This window comes from Rhopilema esculentum, chromosome 10, assembly GCF_057945365.1.
Source record: "Rhopilema esculentum isolate cy_ngs chromosome 10, ASM5794536v1, whole genome shotgun sequence".
Lineage (NCBI taxonomy): Eukaryota > Metazoa > Cnidaria > Scyphozoa > Rhizostomeae > Rhizostomatidae > Rhopilema > Rhopilema esculentum.
In genome coordinates, this window is record NC_142824.1 from 10,870,324 (window position 1) to 10,888,803 (window position 18,480).

An 18,480-nucleotide genomic window follows, 5' to 3' on the forward strand; every position below is an offset into this window, starting at 1 on the left:
GGAAAAATGTTGTTTTATATGGTGTATGGGATCTTGGTAGTTAGCAGAAAGAATCTGCGACGCATAAAATTGATTAAGTGGATCACAACTAAGGAATTATGGATGTTTCCAGACCAAATTGATCATTATACTCTCTCTACCACTTTGTAGAGCATAAAAAGTTGTAAATTTAAATGAAATATCTCTAGAGCTTCATCTCTGCAGTATGGTGCTGAAAAATTGTACTTGGTCAATATCACAAATAAAAGACATTTGAAAGAATTACTTTCGGTTATTTAAGATTTAAAAAAGCAAGTTATAGACTTTCGTATGAAAAAATGAAAAACTACAGACTTTTGTATTAAAATTATATATCATTTCATACTTAACGAAGATCAGCTGATATCAAATATTAGCGAAATACTCTATTTTTCAGTAAGCGGCAAGCAGTCTTTCAAAAAACATCGTTCGTTGGCATTTCAATCAGCAAAACTTCATCGGTAGTTCCAAAGATTTGTATAAGAAAGCAATCATTTCGCTCGTCTGAAAAGGAATGTGAATTTATTAGCATGCAGATGGCTATCTCCATTTCAAGTTTGCCATTTTCAGTTACAAATCAAGTCTATAAAAAATCGCTTCGATGACTTGATCAAAACAATCGATAAGACATCAAACTGTTGTACCAATGTTTTAAAGATAACCACGGTACACCTTTTTTAAAACATTACAGGGTCGCCAGATGTACCAAATTGTCAAGATACACTGTCATTAATGCATAAATCGCAACATTGTCCCAACTCTTCCATTTTCCAGTTTGTAGTGTTTCGTTATTAATTCTTCGTTTCATATCAGCTATTCGGTAAATCCACATATAATACAAAAATGATAATATTGATATAAAATATCAGTAATATGATTAAATTGATAAGCATTTGGTTTCGTGGGTATCACCAAATTGCAACTTACCTGAACTTCTTGTGATACCCGTGAATTTCCAAAGTGTCCCCCATCCTCGTAGAGTCGACAAAGCACAAGGTTGTTATTTATTTGGCTCGAGCCATCAGATACACGCCTCCATTTCGCCAACCACTTCAATGGCATCCAAGCTGGAACTCGTTCATCGTCCATGTATGAAATCAAGTAAACAGAAGGGAAATCCTGCAAATGACAATAGCAGTTCAAAAAGAATTCTAAGGAAGAGGAAAACACCCCTAATCTCTGGAAAATTAACTCGGACATATTTTGATCTACCTAAACTTGATACCCTGCTAACATGGAGCAAAGGTTACGGCATTATGATTTAGAACGGGATTCTGAAAATTATGTTTTTTGAGCCCACCTTAGCGATCTATAGCTCGATTCATACCCACAAATTTTGATTCAAATTCAGAGGTGGATTAGGGTCGCGATCTTCCTAGCTTTCATCCTAAGAAAAAGTTTTAGTTAATGCTTGGAACTATTAGAGAAGATGAGAGGCTATGAATCTATTTTTCAATTTTTCCAAAGAAACAACCAAGACAGTAAACATCTATGTAGAACAAGACAGAATATAACAGTGAAAAAGTAGTTAACTAATTTAATTTCAATCCCATTCAATCCAAAAAGTAAATCCCATCGATGTCTTCTGAAGAAATATAATCGTCCGAGTTATCTTCGTCATAGTTTATTCAAAACTCTTGCAATTATCTGTTGTACCATGATATTGCTTTAAAAAAGAAATAATTTTTATAAAAATTTTCAATTTTCTGCCAACAAGCTCATGAGTGTAGTCACGGTCATTAATTATCGACCTTTTCTGTCTAGTTGACAAGCTGCTGTTCAAAGTTCTCTATGATATCTTCGTTGTTAACTTCTTTATGACTTGCTAGGGCTGGTAACTCACAGGCTGGTACCTCTGCTGGCCCGGTCATTGGCAAAGGAGGTGGAACCAGGGGCGCAGTGGGAGTTAACTTTTTGGGGGGGCAGAGCTGAAAATTTTCCGATAAAACTATAATTTTTCCGACAAATTTTTTCTCAATACATTTCTTGAAGACTACCCTTGCTGCATATACTGCAACACTTGATACTACAATATCAAAAATTAATCTGGAACTCGTTAACGAATGGATCGTTCGTTATACACCTTCAGGTTCAACAATAGCCTTTATTCTAACAAAACTTACCAAATGAACAAAACTGCAAGTACGTAATTATACTAATGTTACCATAACGTAAGTGTAGTTATAAATTTACACCCTACAAGTCTTCTCGCTATACTAGACAATAAACTGTCACGTTAGTGTTTATAGCTGTTTATAGCAAAAAGTTTTTTTGGCAAGTTTTAAATCGCATCATAATTACTTTGCACTTATATATGCTAAACCTTAAATAGATATAACGCGTCCAAAAGAATAGTTTTCCTTTAAATGATATTTATATAAACTGTTACTCAAGCAGCATCTTTCTCAAAAGAGGTGTGGCAGCATACAAATCGATGATGTCACCAAAGTCTATCGACTGTAAATATCACTTTCGACGTTAATTGTTATCAGAGAGGAAAGATGGTCTTTTCCCATCGTTGACCATAGCCGATTTTTTACAATCCTCAGCTTTGAAAAAACTCTTTCATAGTTTGTTGAACCTATTGGCAAAGTGACGAGAATCTTGTAAAGAAGGACCAGCTGTGGAAAGGCACTTTGCAGGTTGTACTTATCATCAACTGAAGATCTGAATGGAAGTTTTCTCTATTCAAAGCCTTGGCCAAACGATTCGTTTTTTCGCCCGATCTTTCTCTCGACTTTTCACTCACGCCAACAAAACGAAGTCAAAGAAACGCAAATCGGCTGCCGTGTTTATCTTGCGTGCAAATATCCTTTTACAATCTCTTGACGAACTCGAGCGACATAAGACCCTGTTCGTCCGTTTTATGCATGAACCGCCATTAAATAATTATTTCGTTTCAATAAATTACTATTTTCAGGCAAAATTTTGTTTCTTTTGACTAATTCCATTCTTAAAATAAAATTCATCACCTAAAAAGGTCCCCTGGACCTCGAGGCCCCAGGGTAGTATGCTTCCCTGCCCAGCATAAGAGATGATAACTGCGCACGCGCTCACTCGACTCACTCGACAAGGTGGCACAACACCTTTTTCACTCGACTTTTTTGATAGAGATCAAACTTCACTCGACATCACTCGACGCCAATCGACTTGCTCGACAAGGTGGCCAAACGACTCTATTTTTCAATCGATTTCTTGTCGAGTAAAAAATCGAGTGAAAAATCGAGTGGTTTGGCCGGGGCTTAAATCACGACTTTCTTCTGCAGCCGGCTGAAGGCTGCTCTTCTCTCTAACTTTCCTGAATTTGCGGTAATTATTGACGAAAGAGCTGTACTCATCTCTTTATTTTTCGTCATCCAGGCCGTAATTCTTTCAACCTTTTTGAATGACACTGCACACAACTGCCTTTCAATTGTTTTTTGAAAACATTCAGGGTTGAGCAAGGCAAAATTTTGCTCTTCTAAGTCATAGCGAAAACAATAACTTTTTGCGTCTTCTGCAACACCAGCGAATTCATTTCGGAATGAACTTAAACTGTCGGAAATGGAAGTTTATAAAATAACTGAGACCAGAGCCCCCCCTGCCCCCCCAGCCACTGCGCTTCTGGGTGGAACAACATAATTTTTAAGACCTTCTGGGTTTATCTTATCGTCAGCAGACCCATAAACCGTTATCAAACATCCGGTGTTCTCGATGCATCTGTACCTAGCTTTGTCAAAATCTTCAGCAGACAACTTTTCTGTAGCATTTCCAACCCAGTGCGTCGAAAATATTCATCTCTTTTTTGCATCGAGAAAATCTTCAGAGTTGCCTAACCACAAATCTATATTAACTTCCTTCTATAACCAGTCGTCTTGCTCTGCCTGCTCTACCATACCCACAATCAACAGACATAAGGCTGCCATATGTCTGTTGCACCTGCTGGGCCATACCACATTAGTCCACAAAGACCTTTGACTGCTGACTGGAACTGGGCAGTAAATTGGGCCTCCAAGCTATCACAGAACAAAGGGCAAATGTACGTTTGGCAGCCAAAAGAAGGGGCAAAATTATTGCTGTTTTTATATCCCTGTTTTTCGGTCTAAAAGCCACTTGTAGAGTGCACTTCCGCTTATCCAGGTCACTCCCAGGTTGACTCACCCATACCATATGGTGCGATCTTTCTTCTTCTGCAACAGGAGCTTCGTGTGTTGTTTTGCGAGCAACCGCGAATGGGAGTGGGACTTGATCTACGTTAAATCTCTTCTCAGGTGGAAACCCTCCCCATTTTGGATCAAACCTTCCCCGAAGTCAGCTCTTTCACTGCCTGACTTGTAAGTGTTTCGTGCAGGGCGCTGTGCCACTTCATCATCGCTGGCAAATAATGCTGCTTTTCTTTATGTTTTTCTCTGTACTCTTCTAAGTTTAATCTTGTACCTTCGAATGAACTCATTGATTGCGCTGAAGGGAAATTCATTTGACGGTTGTTAATTTTGAGGGTGGTTTATCTTATTGGCATGTGGGTGGAGCCATGCAAAGGAAACTTCCATGTCTTTTAAACGGGCTTCGACAAACTTCTGGTGAAGCCGGACATAAATCTTGTTATGTTTGTTGGATGGTCGATTTTTTGTTAGAAGCTTTTTGAGTTCCAATGCTGCAGAATCGACTATGCAAGCTTCCTGTTGCTTCCATTTTGTTACTTGTGACTTGCCGATGTCAAACTTCTTGGCAATGTTTGTGACACATTCCTTTTCCTCATTCAAACTGTTCAAAACCTCAATTTCTAATTGAAATGTGTACCATGTTCTCTTCAAGGCACCTCTCCTTCTTTTCCTTTTCTATGAGAAGTTGTTTCTAATTGGCCACTCTCACCATCGCTGGTCCTGTTTTATTCACGTGGCTCAATTTCCTTTCTGGGCCTCTCTTCTTCAGCCTTTCATACGTGATTTGCTTTCGAAGTTACTCCGTTGTTTTAATCCAAAGGTCTTGCCTTCTTCTTCTGCAAAAATTCTTTTTGGCTTATCAAAATCATGGTGGTGCTATGTGACATGCATGCTAAGTCCTTGTCGACTTTTAAAACATTTTTCGTAGAAGCTAAATTTGATTTCAGAGCCGTTCTCTTCTTCTGTTTTACTCGAAAACACTGGTAACTATTGCCCTCGGTGAAAAATGTGTTTTGAGAAACCAAGCGAAATTAGAGTCTTTTGTTTCTTTTCTGCCATACTTTCACTTCATTGAAGCACATTAAGAAACGTAGAAGCGTTAACATTTCCAATAAAAACTTGTTTTGGAGGGGTTTGCCAAAAAATTAGACTTGTCAATGTTTCTACTGTTATGAAATTATGCTATGTTATGAAATGTTTGTGACCTTTTTATCACGTCAAGAGATTCGCTTCCGTTCTGATGCTGTATTTAGATGTGGGAAGTATATTTTTATCCCTTGTGTCTTAAGTTCTAGGCCTCCAGGGCGATCATGTTCTTGGGTTTTACAAAATTTCGTTGTTCTCAGTTTTATTACGAATTAATAGTTTTTTAATTGTTTTGCTTCGAGTACTGAAGTTTCTTAATTCTTTCTGACTGTCCAGTACTCGTTTCTTATAGCCAGTTTCTTATAAAAAATCAGTGTATTACGGTCGCAATTCGTAAACAATACTCTGCCTCGAATTGGTGGTCGCCAAGCAACAAAAACAACGTTGTTGTGATAGGCATTGATTAACCACAAATCGTTGGACACTTGAAACTGCACACTTGCGAAAAGGAAACGTTTCAATGGCCTTCTTCAATTTAACAAAATTGGGAGTTCAAAACTCTATCAAAGATTCTTTGCAAGAGAGTACACAGGGGGCAGAAACAAGTCGAAGTTTTGTCAACGGTGCAAGTCGTGATGGCCTAGACTCCCGCCAGTACTACACAGCTAGTCACTTTCAACAAACATCACCAGCTTCTCGATCTAATTCAGAATCGAAAGGGTCACATCTTATTTATACCCAGCGATTGACAAAACACCAAAGACCAAGTATGGCTCCGAACGAAATATATCGAAAGCCAATAACTTCGTCCCAAGATCATGGTTGGTGGATTGAAGAAGGGCAGAAAGACACATTAAAAAATTTAGGGTGGGCACGAGTAGAAAGGCACGCAAGGATCAACAGTGAAATGACAAGATTTGTCGATGAGATGACCTTAACAAATAAACACTTTTCACTTTTTTAAAGGGCGTAATATAACAGCTGAGAAAACAGCCTAAATTGTATAGATAGATAGTATAATATCTTGAATATTTTTTATTTTTATTGGTAATGATATGAACTGATTTGGAAGTTTTAGATAATTTTTATCAGTTTTGTCTCACTAAAAATGTACTTTGTTTTTCTGATATGTTCTTTTTAGTTCTACCAATGGGTAATTTGGATAGCATTAGAATTTTGAAAAATGTTTTTTTCGAAAAAAGTATATCCATCTCTATCATTTGAAGCTCTGTATAATTAATGAAACTTGGTTCAACATCTTACAAAAATGTAGGAATTTTTAGACGAAGTTGATTTTTACAGTATATTTAACTAGGAAATCAAATATTCCTAAGGACCATCAGAACCACTTTATGTTTCTCATTGTTTCTATTCTGTAAATGTGGCTGTAAATATGATTTAGGCAAACACTAGAGAGAAAAAATGAAGGCAAATCTTATGAGAATTAGTTAGGGATTTCAGCTACATAAATTTCTTTGGCAAATGATCAACTCTTTCTAGAGGGTTTGGCAATCTGGTAGGACTTATAGCTATACTTCACAATTTCTAAGCATCCAAAAAAATTGCAATACAATATAACAACAACCTATTATGCAATTTTGTTGTGAAGTTCTTTTCAATCATGTACAATACTTTAGTTGCCAACATATAAATCTAACTTAAGAAGATTTCTTTACCTGTGAGGCTTTCAAATTCTGAATTGGACAATAAGATTTGATATTGATTAGATCATCTCCTGATTTTCTGATGGGAAAGAATGCAGAATTATATACTGAAGATATGGCTACATCTCAAGTTTCTTTTTAAAATTATTTGTAAAAAGCTATAAAGCAAATTTTTACAATAACATATAATATTCAGACTATTTGACATTTCAAAAAGCAGGGAACAGAAGAAATTGAAATAATAATCAATGATCATAATCAATTGTATTGTGCAATCAAAAATTTAAGGGTAGACAATGCATCTAAAAGGTTTATTGTAAAAATTGATTTGAAATCATAAAATTTCTGTTTTGCTCTAAAGGAAGAAAATTTGACATACAGAGGATTTCCCCATTCTTCATATTCCTGTGATGTCAAACCAAGCCTTTTATTTGACATTGAAGTTAGCACATCCAAAAAAGGTACCTGAAAATCAAAAACAGTGTTCAGATTTGTCAATAAAAGGGCAGCATAACATAGCACAATTAATTTTTATCTCTTGCTTAACTTGATCAAGTTTACAACTAGACTTTCAGAAAAAATTAAAATTTTGATCAAACATGATTATTGAATATTTTAAAGTTCTTTGTATATGAGTGACAGAATATTAGTCCAATTTTCCTTAGTTAATAACAAAAAAGATACTAGTGACCAGTCTGGTTAAAAGTGGCTTCAGGTATTTGACTGCTTAAAAGAAATACTTCACACCTTTAAAACCGCAGCCTGAAGAAGATTTGGTGCTTCATTGCAAAGAACAGCAACTGGTAGTCCACCGGCACTCATCCCAAAAATAGCTGTTTTACATGGATTTGAAAATCCAGAGTCATGTAAACACCTTACACTTGCTTGAAGATCCTAAACATGAAATATATTATGCACTGCAATCCTAACATTTTCCAAAGGGATTTATGAGACAAACTTTTTTAGAAAGAATTTTAGGACCCTTTACTATTCAGTACTCCCCAAATAAAATTAAATCATTTTAAAATCATGTCTCTTATTAAGCAATTTTTGTCTTGTCCTACATCTACTAGGCCAGGGAAGGGTGGGCAATTAATTTTTACAAGGGCCCACATGGGTAACATGAACTGTATTGGAGGGCCAAACACCCATGATAACTTTATTCTCGTAATGCTCATTTTCTCCCAATGTAAAAAGCAATAACATATATTATTTATTAGCTTTTGCTGGTTATCAGAAAGATGTTGGTTTCCGTTTATTTAAGTAGTTTATATAGGTATATGAATTTGTGGTGTAGGTCAAGTGTGAAAATACTTTTACGAAAGTTCATGTTCTGATTAAACTCACGAGAGGGCCACATGTGGCAGGTGGGTCATAAGTTGTCCAGGTCTGTGCTTGCCCCTTTAAGTACTTCAGGTAAAAAATTATCTCTAATTGACAGCATACAATAAATGCATTATGAGCTGGGAAAAAAAATAAAAAAATTAAATGTAATTCATTTTTCATGGGTAGCCATTCAGATAATCTGTAAAGAGGATACCTGAAAAGTTTTGTTTTTATTGAGTTTTGTAGCTTCTGTGTACCATTTCCTGCCAAATTCACCACCTCCTCTGGTTTAAAGAATAGAAAATAGAAAAAGACTTATCTATATGGCAGATAATAAAACAATGAAAAGGGACTATGGTGCAAAAAATACTACAATATTAAAATATTACAATTTTAAGAGATTATCAAAATTAATAAGACAGGTCAGGTTTTGTTTAAGAGATTAGCAATAGCCCAAGAAGCAAATTTCTTTTTCACACCCACTTAAAAAGCAATTTGTTTCACCTTGCATCATTTTTGGAACAGACTTTGAGATAATAGTGAATGGCCACAGGGTTGTTATGAAGATTCATGCCCCCTGTGGTATTGTTATAGTACTGTATTCGTAGTAGTGTTTTGTAAATATCTTTGAGCATAAAATAAGAAGAGCAATTGTAGAACATACCTCACATGAGGGAAGGCCAATATCCAACTGTTCTGAAGCAAGAATGCTTGCTCATATGAGAACCTCATGTTGACTGATTCTCCATATGAACCTTTAAAATTTTTTATAGATATTTATGTAAAACAGCTTTCATGCATAGCACACTTTTTGAAAAAGTTATTACATAACTCAATTAAGAATTTGAAACTTTTCACAAGAATCTTGCTGATGGGACTTCACAGACGTTTTAAGTAGGATGGTCATATTTAAATTGGACCTAGACCTTGTCAAGAAAATAAGCTGAAATTCTCATTAGAAACTATTTTTTGCATGATCAAATGCATCAGGGCTGTTAATAGAAGGCTAAACTTTTAATGATTTACCATATACAGTGATGAAAGCTGGGCATCTCTTGGGGTCTTTAATATCTTTCCGGAAGAAAACTGTCATTGGAATGCACCTTCCATCCTAAATTAAAAGCTAATCATTATTCAGTGTTTAGCAAATCAGGGAGGAATTGCTTATGTTCCTTAGGCTTAGGTAACTAATTCATATTTTTATGAAATAAAATAAATATAATATATGTAATATAATATAATATAATATGATATGATATGATATAATATAATATAATATAATATAATATAATATAATATAATATAATATAATATAATATAATATAATATAATATAATATAATATAATATAATATAATATAATATAATATAATATAATATAATATATGATATGATATATGATATGATATATGATATGATATGATATGATATATGATATGATATGATATGATATGATATGATATGATATGATATGATATGATATGATATGATAATACATTTTATAACAACATATAATATAAGTTATGATTTAGCTTCATAAAATATCATAACATAACTATATCTAATGCAATAAAATGTAATACTCCATTAAGCTGGTAGACTGTGAGATAAAGTAACGTGAGATAATATAAAGAACTTTTTTACGGCACCTCTCCAAATAGTTTGGATTAAGTTATTTTACCTTGCTTCTGGCTTTAAGAAGTTTCCATCGGAAGTCTGAAGTGTTCCAGGCAGGCAGAGCATTTTGCAACATCCGCTGAAAAGCCAAGACTTTGTGAAATTCAATTTATCAAATTCAGCAACTTGAATCAAACTGCGTGTATCAATAGAAAATTAAAATAATTAATTCAAAACAATTTTTTTGTAGTTCACAGGAACAAAAATATTATGTGTCGTTAAAACATGTGATCATACTTACGAAATTTAAGACTGACATAACAAGAAAATATCGCTTGAAAAAAGCTATATAGGTATGTTGTGTATGTAAGAAATCTCACAAAACAAATTGAATTTTTGAGAGCTAAAATATCTTTGAACAATTCTTTGGCGGTAAAAGTTGAAAATGGGTTCGAAAGAGCAAACATTTGACAATGTGCTAAAGCTTTTCGTCCGACACATCTCAGAGTTTATAAAAAATGTTAGGATCAGGATCGAAAAGGTTAAGCTGGAAAATATATAAACCAAGTTATGCAACGAAAAAGGCCAATCAGAAAAAACCAGGACATGACGGGTATAGTGCCCCAATCTGTACCAAGTATCTATAGAAAAATCACCACTGGGGGTGAAAAACTCTTGCTTACACAACAGCAGCTTTCTCTTTAAAAATGAAGAATTTTCAAAATTGTCAGTACATCATAGATCGCTTTAAAGTATTGATATCATTATCCATTTTAACCATTTACATTATGATTAAACAATTTATGAAAGGGTGAAATGAGCGTTAAGATGGAACAGCCAATTATTTAGTAATATAATAATATAAAACCAACATACCGTGGTATCTTTCACTCGGTCATACTCGAAAACTTTAACTGGCTGTATTGGTGACGTAATTGTGTACCGTACAGTGTCACTCTGAGGGTTCTGCAAAAAACAAACATTAAGAAATTGAGACATAGAACTTACATCTATCTTTTGCAAACTTCTTTGGGTCAGCAAGTTTACAAAGAAGTCTGAATTTTTCTAGTAATGTTTTTATTCCATCCAATTTTTCTTCAACTTTAAAAAATGTTAGACTCCAGCCTACATTAAGTGGCTAAGCGATGACGTCACGAACATATATTTTTGTCATGTTTAAATATTGAGCAAACTGGCAAGTGAGATATGACAGACGCAATAGACCTGAGTTGCACTAATAGACCACTGTCATTTTGGCTTGATTCAAAAATTTCAAACCGAGAACAAATGACATTTGTTTGATATGAAGAGGCCGTATTCAGCTCAGCTCCCCCATCTCTACCAATACGTAAGTATTTAAAAGTGCTCTTTTAGGTAGTAGGGTCCATATAAGAAATTCATCGTCTCCAAGTTTTTCTCAATGACGTCAACGAAGAAATGTTCTCAATGCATTTTTTTCATCCTAACAGCAGTGTTTTAGAAATATACAGTATTATAAAAACTTATACGTAGTAATAGCATCGGAATATAGCAGGTACTTGATTGACAAAGTCTTTATCAAACAATAAAAGATGTCAAAGATAATTTAAACTGAATACCTGGTTGGAGAACGATTCCATGATTGCAGGATGATCAGCCGTCTGCAAGTTATAAAAAGTTTTTATAACCAAAGCTCATCCAGATATGTTTGACGGTAAATCTTGGTACTAGTCTACCAAAGTTAAATTGTTGAAAAAAATATAGCAAAGTAGAGATTTCTAAGCAATGCCCTTTTACATAGTCAGAAAACTTTTTTTACAAACAGGGAACGCCCTTGCTACTGAGAGGGAATTGTCATGGTCAACTTTTGTGTACGTAGCGGCAGTTTGAAAATCATAGTTTCCCATATCGAACCACTGCACCAACATATCACCCCTCCCTCGACATCTCGACATTTTCTCATTGAATTATTACCAATTAAAAAGTCAACCTTGCTGAAAACAGCGCAGACGTATCATCACCTTGGGCTGCTGTGCACCATTACCCTCAAAAATTTACTATTTCCCTTGAATCGATTATAGAAACAAGAAAATCGCCTTACAGCAAGAATATCAAATCTGGATTTCGCCCATACAGTTACAACAAAATCTTAAGCTGCTTATATCTTGGGAATGATGATACCTTTGAATTCTTTTTGAAGAATTTGTGAGTCTGGATGATTAAAAGCTTTGAAAATTTTGCTTGGAAATTAGTAGATGAAGCAATAATTAATATTCAGCGAACATCGTTTATTTTGCGACTAAATAAAGGGTCAGGCTAATGAATTTTTCCATTCCTTGCCACCTGAAACCTGAATAAATAAAGAAAACAATCAGAAAATGTAACTTTTCGAGAAAGCAAGCTGAGGTACTTGATGGTTTCTTAATATGGGCGGAGAGGTTGTCATATTCTTGAAGGAAAGGGTTACGATCAAGCAAGGAGGAGAAAGTCGGGGCTTAAGAAATCATAGAGAAACAGCTGTTTTCTCTGATATTTAAGATAAAGTCGGAAGGGAAAGCCAGATGAAGAAATTTCTTCCAACTCAGCTACAATTCAACGAAACCTAACAGTCTTGCTATTTAAGGTTCATGCGATAGGATGAAAGTCTTTCTTAGCACTGTTAACAATCTTAGAGATTAGTAAGGCAGAAAAAATACCTTGTGGGTTACAGCACATTTTGTTCCATTGAACGGCATAAAAGTTAGCTGTGGAATAAGATTGTTGAGCTCATACAAGACCAAGCCATCGGCATAGATCTCCATATCCTGCAGCGACTTCTATAGAAAGTAAAATGTAGAAATACGCATTGCTAGCGCAAAGTAATACAATCGTTACCCTAAGAAATCGTGAGATGATGTGATCGTTGGAGATTCTTTGAATTTTAGCTAATTCTTTTCTCGCAGAAATAAGTAATTCAAGATGGACTTAAATTGTGATTTCTAGAGATGATCACAATGAATATTACAGGATTTAAAAGACAAGATCTCCAGCAACTCTTCATACAAAGAATTTCAAATTATTGGGCTCAAGGCAAACTTTAGAGCAGCTGCTAGAGTTTTGCACTCAATAAAAAAATCATGCTCTGGAAACAATTGGAGATTTCCAAACGCTGTATTAAAATTTATAGTGATACAGAATAGTATCAGAATAAAATAGTAGAACTAAGATAGTCTAACTGAACCCCTCGATTTACCTCCGTCTTCGCTTCCCAATTCTCGGTGGAACGGGTCCTGTTGTCCGAAACAAGACCACTTTTGGTAAACTAATGTTTTGTTTTGCACTCAATTATAAATTAGTATGAGAGTGTAACACAAGAAATGAAGAACAAAAAAGAAGAAGGAAACGTAAAAGTATCATTTAAAAAGTAGCATCACTAATAACATGCCTAACACTTACTTTGCTGACATTTTTTGTGGTGTAGATAACCTGCCAGTCATTATCATTCAACCCATCCTGAAGTCTTGAGATCTAAGTGAAGCGTGACAGTGAAAATATCGTGAAAGTTAAATAATGTCTCCTTGAATATTGCACAGAGCTCCAAATTAAAAAATACACAGAATAGAGAGAAAAATTTGTAGTGAAACTCATTTTCACTTATTTCATGAGTATTTCATTGTAACATATGAAAAGACTCGAAACCAAGTGCGTTAAAACCAATGATACCTCTTTGATTTCTGTTCTCTTATTAGCTCTCTTATTAGATTTAGTAAGCTAGAATTAGCAAACTAAACTGCAGTGGAGCCTAAATATAACGGAAACCCTTGGGACCAGTGTAACTGTCAGTTATAAGACGCATCTGTTGTATAGAGGTTTCTTTATGAGCATTTTGTCCATATAGATATATTTGTCCGCTGTTGAGAGGTGTTCGCTGTTGAGAGGTGTCCGTTATTGAGAGGTGTCCGCTGTTGAGGGGTGTCCGTAAATAGAGTTCCACTACATATTGTCTCAAGAATATACAAATACAGAAATGTTCATCATCACCTTAATATTTATTCAACTTCCATACATTTTGTTCAGTTTTTACATGTTTTCTCTGATTAGAATTGGCTGCAAAAGGAAAATGCAACACATCCTTTGCAGTATCACTATTGTGTTTCTATATACACTCATGTGCTAATCGTTTAGAATGATGTTACAAAACATTTTATATGAATTGTAACATTCGTATTTATAAGTTAACTTTGGAAAAAACGTAATACATTCTTAAAGTTAATGATCACGAATCTCCGTAGTGCAACTGGATAAAGGGAACTTGCTTCTTCAAAATTTGAGAGCTAACGTGGCAAATGAGAGGCATTTTGAAAAATCAAAGGCCTGAGTAAACAAACCAACGATATCAGCAAAATTTTCTGGATTGAAAACATCTGTCCTGACGTTTGGAATAGAGAGAGGCACCTAATGCAATCCATCACATAACCTAACAGACTTTGAAACAACACAACTTTTTCAATGGATATGAAAACCCACATCTTTTTTTGAGCATAGGTAGACCAGGTAAATAACATGCTATTAGTGAAGAATGAAGAATATCATTTTAATAGTTCATTCCTTGAAAATATTTATCAACCGATCTCATAATACAAGAACATTCCTTGATGTTAGGCTATAATATTTATAAACTATCAGAAAATATATATTTACTTATTGATGACCTTACCCCATAATTTTCATCCTTTCTACCTTTTCTTATTGCATAGAACTGATCGTCCCAGTGATCTACAAAGCACTCACTATTCTCCTCTTTTCTAACAAGGCATCTAAAACCTTGCTTGGGATTGGTGGCATCAAGAATATGGACCTAGGAAAAAATCATGTAATTTTCAAAGTCCATTCAAAAGATTTTCTCTTTTTTAGGAACTCTATCTCACCAAAAGCTTTGATTTATCAATGTGAATTTCTTTGGTGAGCCCCAGCTAATTTTCTTTTGAAAAAATGACTATAATATTGACACTGTTTCAAATATTGTTAAAACAATAACAGAGCACTTGAAAATTAACTTCTTTGGGATAAAAAGTATGATTTCAAAATGTATAAGCTCATAATATATTGGTTAAGCTATGTATTGCAATACCTCTGAACAATTCTTTGAGTTTGAATGTGCAATTATGAATCTAGAATCCCTGGTTTTTAAAAGATCGAATGAAAATCTAGAAAAAAAGGAAAGTTTGACTGATGAAAGTCATAAAAGTCATTGCTTGCAATTTCATTCGTTACTTGGGTAACTATTTTTTCACCTAATGGATTAAAACTTTAATACTGGAGACAGAGCTTGCTCAATTACTGTACTTTAGATTTATAAAGAAGACAACTAAGAAAATTTTGAAAAAACTGTCAATTATGTTGTTTACACTTGTTGCAGCAAGAAGATGAATAGTCAATTATAATTTACCTAGCCTGCATTTGGCTCTTTTATAAGCAGGGGGAACTATGATCTAGTCTTTGGTCTCTGAAATACTTATGCAACTGAAATACTTTACAACAGTACCTGGGATCTTTTTCAATTAACAATTGATTCTGATTACTGTTGTCAATGCAAAACATCTTGATTTTGTTTACAGAACCAATTCCACTTGAGATACCAACAATCAGGCTTTTATTGTCATTGCACCATTCTGCAAATGAATTTTATATGTCGAAACCTGAATATAATACTACCAGCAATTTTTTTGCAAAATACTAGACAATGAAATTCTACACAATTTAATACATAAAATATAAAACTTACTTTGCATACTCTACTTTTATTGTTGTTGATTTTAATCACAATCTTTTTTAAATTCAAAGAATTCAATCCTTGAGAACAGCATTACTTGTGCCTAGATATTTTTTGCTAGTCTCATGGCTAAATCAGTCCAATAAGAGCAATTACATGATATTCCTTCTGAAAAACACTTATTCCTTCTGAAATTCACTTTTAGGCAGAACTTGAGAGGTTTGTTCAAGATGTGATAACTAAAATTCTTTCAAACTGCAAATTGGCTTAAGGCATCATAGTTATTACAGTGGAGATGGGATGATAAGTCTTTGTCTTCAGAAAGAAAAGTTTAACAGGAATTAAATAACACAAAGCCCACCTACTGCCACAACATCTGATAACTTTCTCAGCAGACATGGGCTGGATTTTTCTAGGTTGTAAATGTAGCAGCTACCAATTTCTGTGGTGACATCAGTTCTTATAATGGCTGCCATGAACTAGAACCAGAAGATCAAAAGGTGATGAAGACAAAAGGTCATTGACACATCAGCAGACTCCAAAGTTAAAGCCAACCAGCTCAACAGTTAAAAAAGATATACTCAATTTTTAGGTCAAGCCTTATTATGGGGGATACAGTCCTCCCAGTACATTGATCTCCTATGCCTATGCTATTCAGATAAAGAAAAGCCTGGCAAAATTAAGTTGCAGTAAAATTCCTTTTCATGCTTAAGTCAGTGGAACCTATTTTCTAAGGTATTTTATATAGAGAAATTAACTCAATAAGATATAATTTACCATGCCAGAGGGAGATGGTTTTAAAGCATTCAGTTGCACAAAGCCTGTTTCTAAAGCCAATTCATGCTGATCCAAAAGCAGTTGTTCATCTCCTAGATAATATAATTCAACAAAGAAGCTACGAAAAAAATGACGTTTTACAAGGATTAGGAGTTGAAAATCTAAGCAAATAAATGCAAAATTTATAAATCCAGCTATAAAATGTTGATGCATTCAAAGGTAAAAAATGGTTTAAAAAAGAGACAGTGTGATGTAGAACTAATTCCATGTTCAAAAAAAATCACGAAGAGCAAGTCATTAAAAGGAGAACTTGGGTTTAAATAGACTTGTCAATTCTTAACCTGATATTGCATGTTTTCTGTAGATGGATGGCAAAGAACTTCCAGACTTTTTTTCATAATAAATATATGATCCTGAAAACTAAAATAACAATTTTCAAGTTTTATTATAGTTATGACAGTTTTATGACAAAATATCTTTAAAATAAGACAAGATGTGAATAAGAAGCACAAGCAAGTACGGATGCACTAAATTGAAAAAGAACAACATGCAAATACTCATATGCTTTAACCTCATTTTCTTTAAAACAAAACTTTTTAGCTTACATACTTTTCTCTACCTAATCAATGTATATTTACTTGCGTGTTGCATTATAAAATGGAAAAGTGCTCACTGTTTTAAACCAAAAGTAGGACAGATCAAAACAGCATGCAGATTTTTGCATACAAAAATGAAACAATGATACCTCTTTGAACCCAGTTTCATTGGTGCCACCCAACTGTTGTTTAGAAATCTTTTTCAAATACCTTCTCACTCTCAGCTGGAAAATCTTTGTACTTAGCAACTGCATGTTTGCATATCTGAAGAAAAATGTGTTTCTTTCACTTACAGACAGTTTTACTTTCAATAATACTGGGTATATTGGTAAAATATATAGATAGGGTACAGAGGTTGAAATAGCTTTGTAAGCTATGATATGAGATCATTTTTTAGTACATAAATATGCTTAGTATTTAATATACATTCTTAGTTGGAGAATCTAGTTTTTAATTGAGAGTCTTTTCACAAACTAGAATTCAGGTGCGAGGATGGCTCAGTTGTTAGAGGCGCTGACTGCAGACCCAAGGGTCAGTGGTTCATGTCCCTGGCATGACCAAACTTTCACCCAGGGTGAGGAAAGTTCTCTGTATTTTTAGGCATAGGAATCAAGAGGTGTGGATACATCGAGAGGAAGGACCAGGACACTGTTCGATAAGGATAGGCTTCTCAGTGTCCTAAAAACTACCTTCGGGTGCTAGGTAAAAACAAATACAAAGAACTACAAAGTTATTTAAATCTTCAATAGTTCAGTCAGTTGCTGTCAATATTAAGGAAATTGTCATTTTTAAAACATAAAGGGGCAATCTATCCTGTCACGAAATTTATAGCCATAAGCTTTTGAACACAATGTGCGACTTGCAAGCAAAATTAAATGCAAAAATGCTAACCTGCTTTCAGCTTTTATACATTCTTGAACTCTCTGGAACAAAAAGAGGTAATGGTGCCCCAAAATGTAAAAGCAAGACTTTGTTTAGAAAAAATGTTTGAAGAAAAACAAACTCAAAATATCAAGTTCAACAAACGAATATCTAGCATTTTGAGAGTGCAGCATCAAACATTTCTAAGTGAAATTTTATGATCAACGATTTTTGCCATATAATAATAACTGAGATAAGATAATGCAATGATTAAAAGTAAAACATAGCCTATGCATATTGTAAAACATTATCCTAGAAACCCGTTTTATAGTTGACTATCTTACACTGATTTGGATATGTTTATGACATTATGTTTGTGATAACAAAATTGAACACAAATAACTTTCTATTCATACTGGACTTGTCAAATCTTCCGTCCATGATAGAGCCTCTACATCTTTTGTTTTGTAGAGATGAAACTTTGGCTTGAAATGTCGACGAATTAGCTTTGATATGTTCGGCAACATCCTTCAACTCAAGTTCGAAACACTGATAAAAAAGATCAGTGGGGTGAAACCATTTCGATGGGTGAAACACATTGATTAAATCAAATTTGGCGCTTTTTGCAGTGCCTCCGCTTCGCTATGAGGCCGCGTTGAACGT

At 34.4% G+C, this 18,480-nt stretch overlaps 2 protein-coding genes across 3 annotated transcripts; one reads left to right on the forward strand and one right to left on the reverse strand.

Annotated features, from left to right (window-relative positions):
- Window positions 1-24: 24 nt before the first annotated feature.
- On the reverse strand, window positions 25-18,476 carry LOC135688624 (prolyl endopeptidase-like). 2 transcript variants are annotated; one of them, XM_065205559.2, is made up of 22 exons: window positions 18,234-18,476; window positions 17,848-17,879; window positions 17,106-17,220; window positions 16,702-16,780; window positions 16,361-16,452; window positions 15,945-16,062; window positions 15,356-15,482; window positions 14,942-15,017; window positions 14,528-14,668; window positions 13,267-13,338; window positions 12,528-12,647; window positions 11,451-11,492; window positions 10,729-10,818; window positions 9,917-9,991; window positions 9,263-9,347; window positions 8,901-8,991; window positions 8,451-8,520; window positions 7,658-7,804; window positions 7,290-7,375; window positions 6,923-6,989; window positions 946-1,137; window positions 25-522 (listed from the first exon to the last, which is right to left on the reverse strand). In XM_065205559.2, the coding sequence occupies exons 1-22, from the start codon at window positions 18,342-18,344 to the stop codon at window positions 463-465; spliced, it is 2,088 nt and encodes a 695-aa protein (XP_065061631.2). In that variant the 5' UTR covers window positions 18,345-18,476; the 3' UTR covers window positions 25-462. The 2 variants fall into 2 exon arrangements, 1 of the variants encoding a protein (XP_065061631.2); XR_010516396.2 differs by lacking the exons at window positions 25-522; window positions 7,290-7,375 and having other exon boundaries at window positions 999-1,137.
- LOC135688739 (sperm microtubule inner protein 11) lies at window positions 5,683-6,783 on the forward strand. The gene has a single exon (XM_065205710.2). It carries the CDS (start codon window positions 5,767-5,769, stop codon window positions 6,208-6,210), a length of 444 nt encoding a protein of 147 aa, XP_065061782.1. The 5' UTR covers window positions 5,683-5,766; the 3' UTR covers window positions 6,211-6,783.
- Window positions 18,477-18,480: the final 4 nt, after the last annotated feature.

Coding starts and splice junctions, on each gene's coding strand:
- LOC135688739 (XM_065205710.2), top strand. CDS start 5,767: ATGGCCTTCTTCAATTTAACAAAATTGGGAGTTCAAAACTCTATCAAA.
- LOC135688624 (XM_065205559.2), bottom strand. CDS start 18,344: ATGTTGCCGAACATATCAAAGCTAATTCGTCGACATTTCAAGCCAAAG. Junction 16,453..16,701: donor CAGAAAACATGCAATATCAG/GTTAAGAATTGA, acceptor TATATTATCTAG/GAGATGAACAACTGCTTTTG. Junction 523..945: donor GGGTATCACAAGAAGTTCAG/GTAAGTTGCAAT, acceptor ATTCCTTTTCAG/ACGAGCGAAATGATTGCTTT.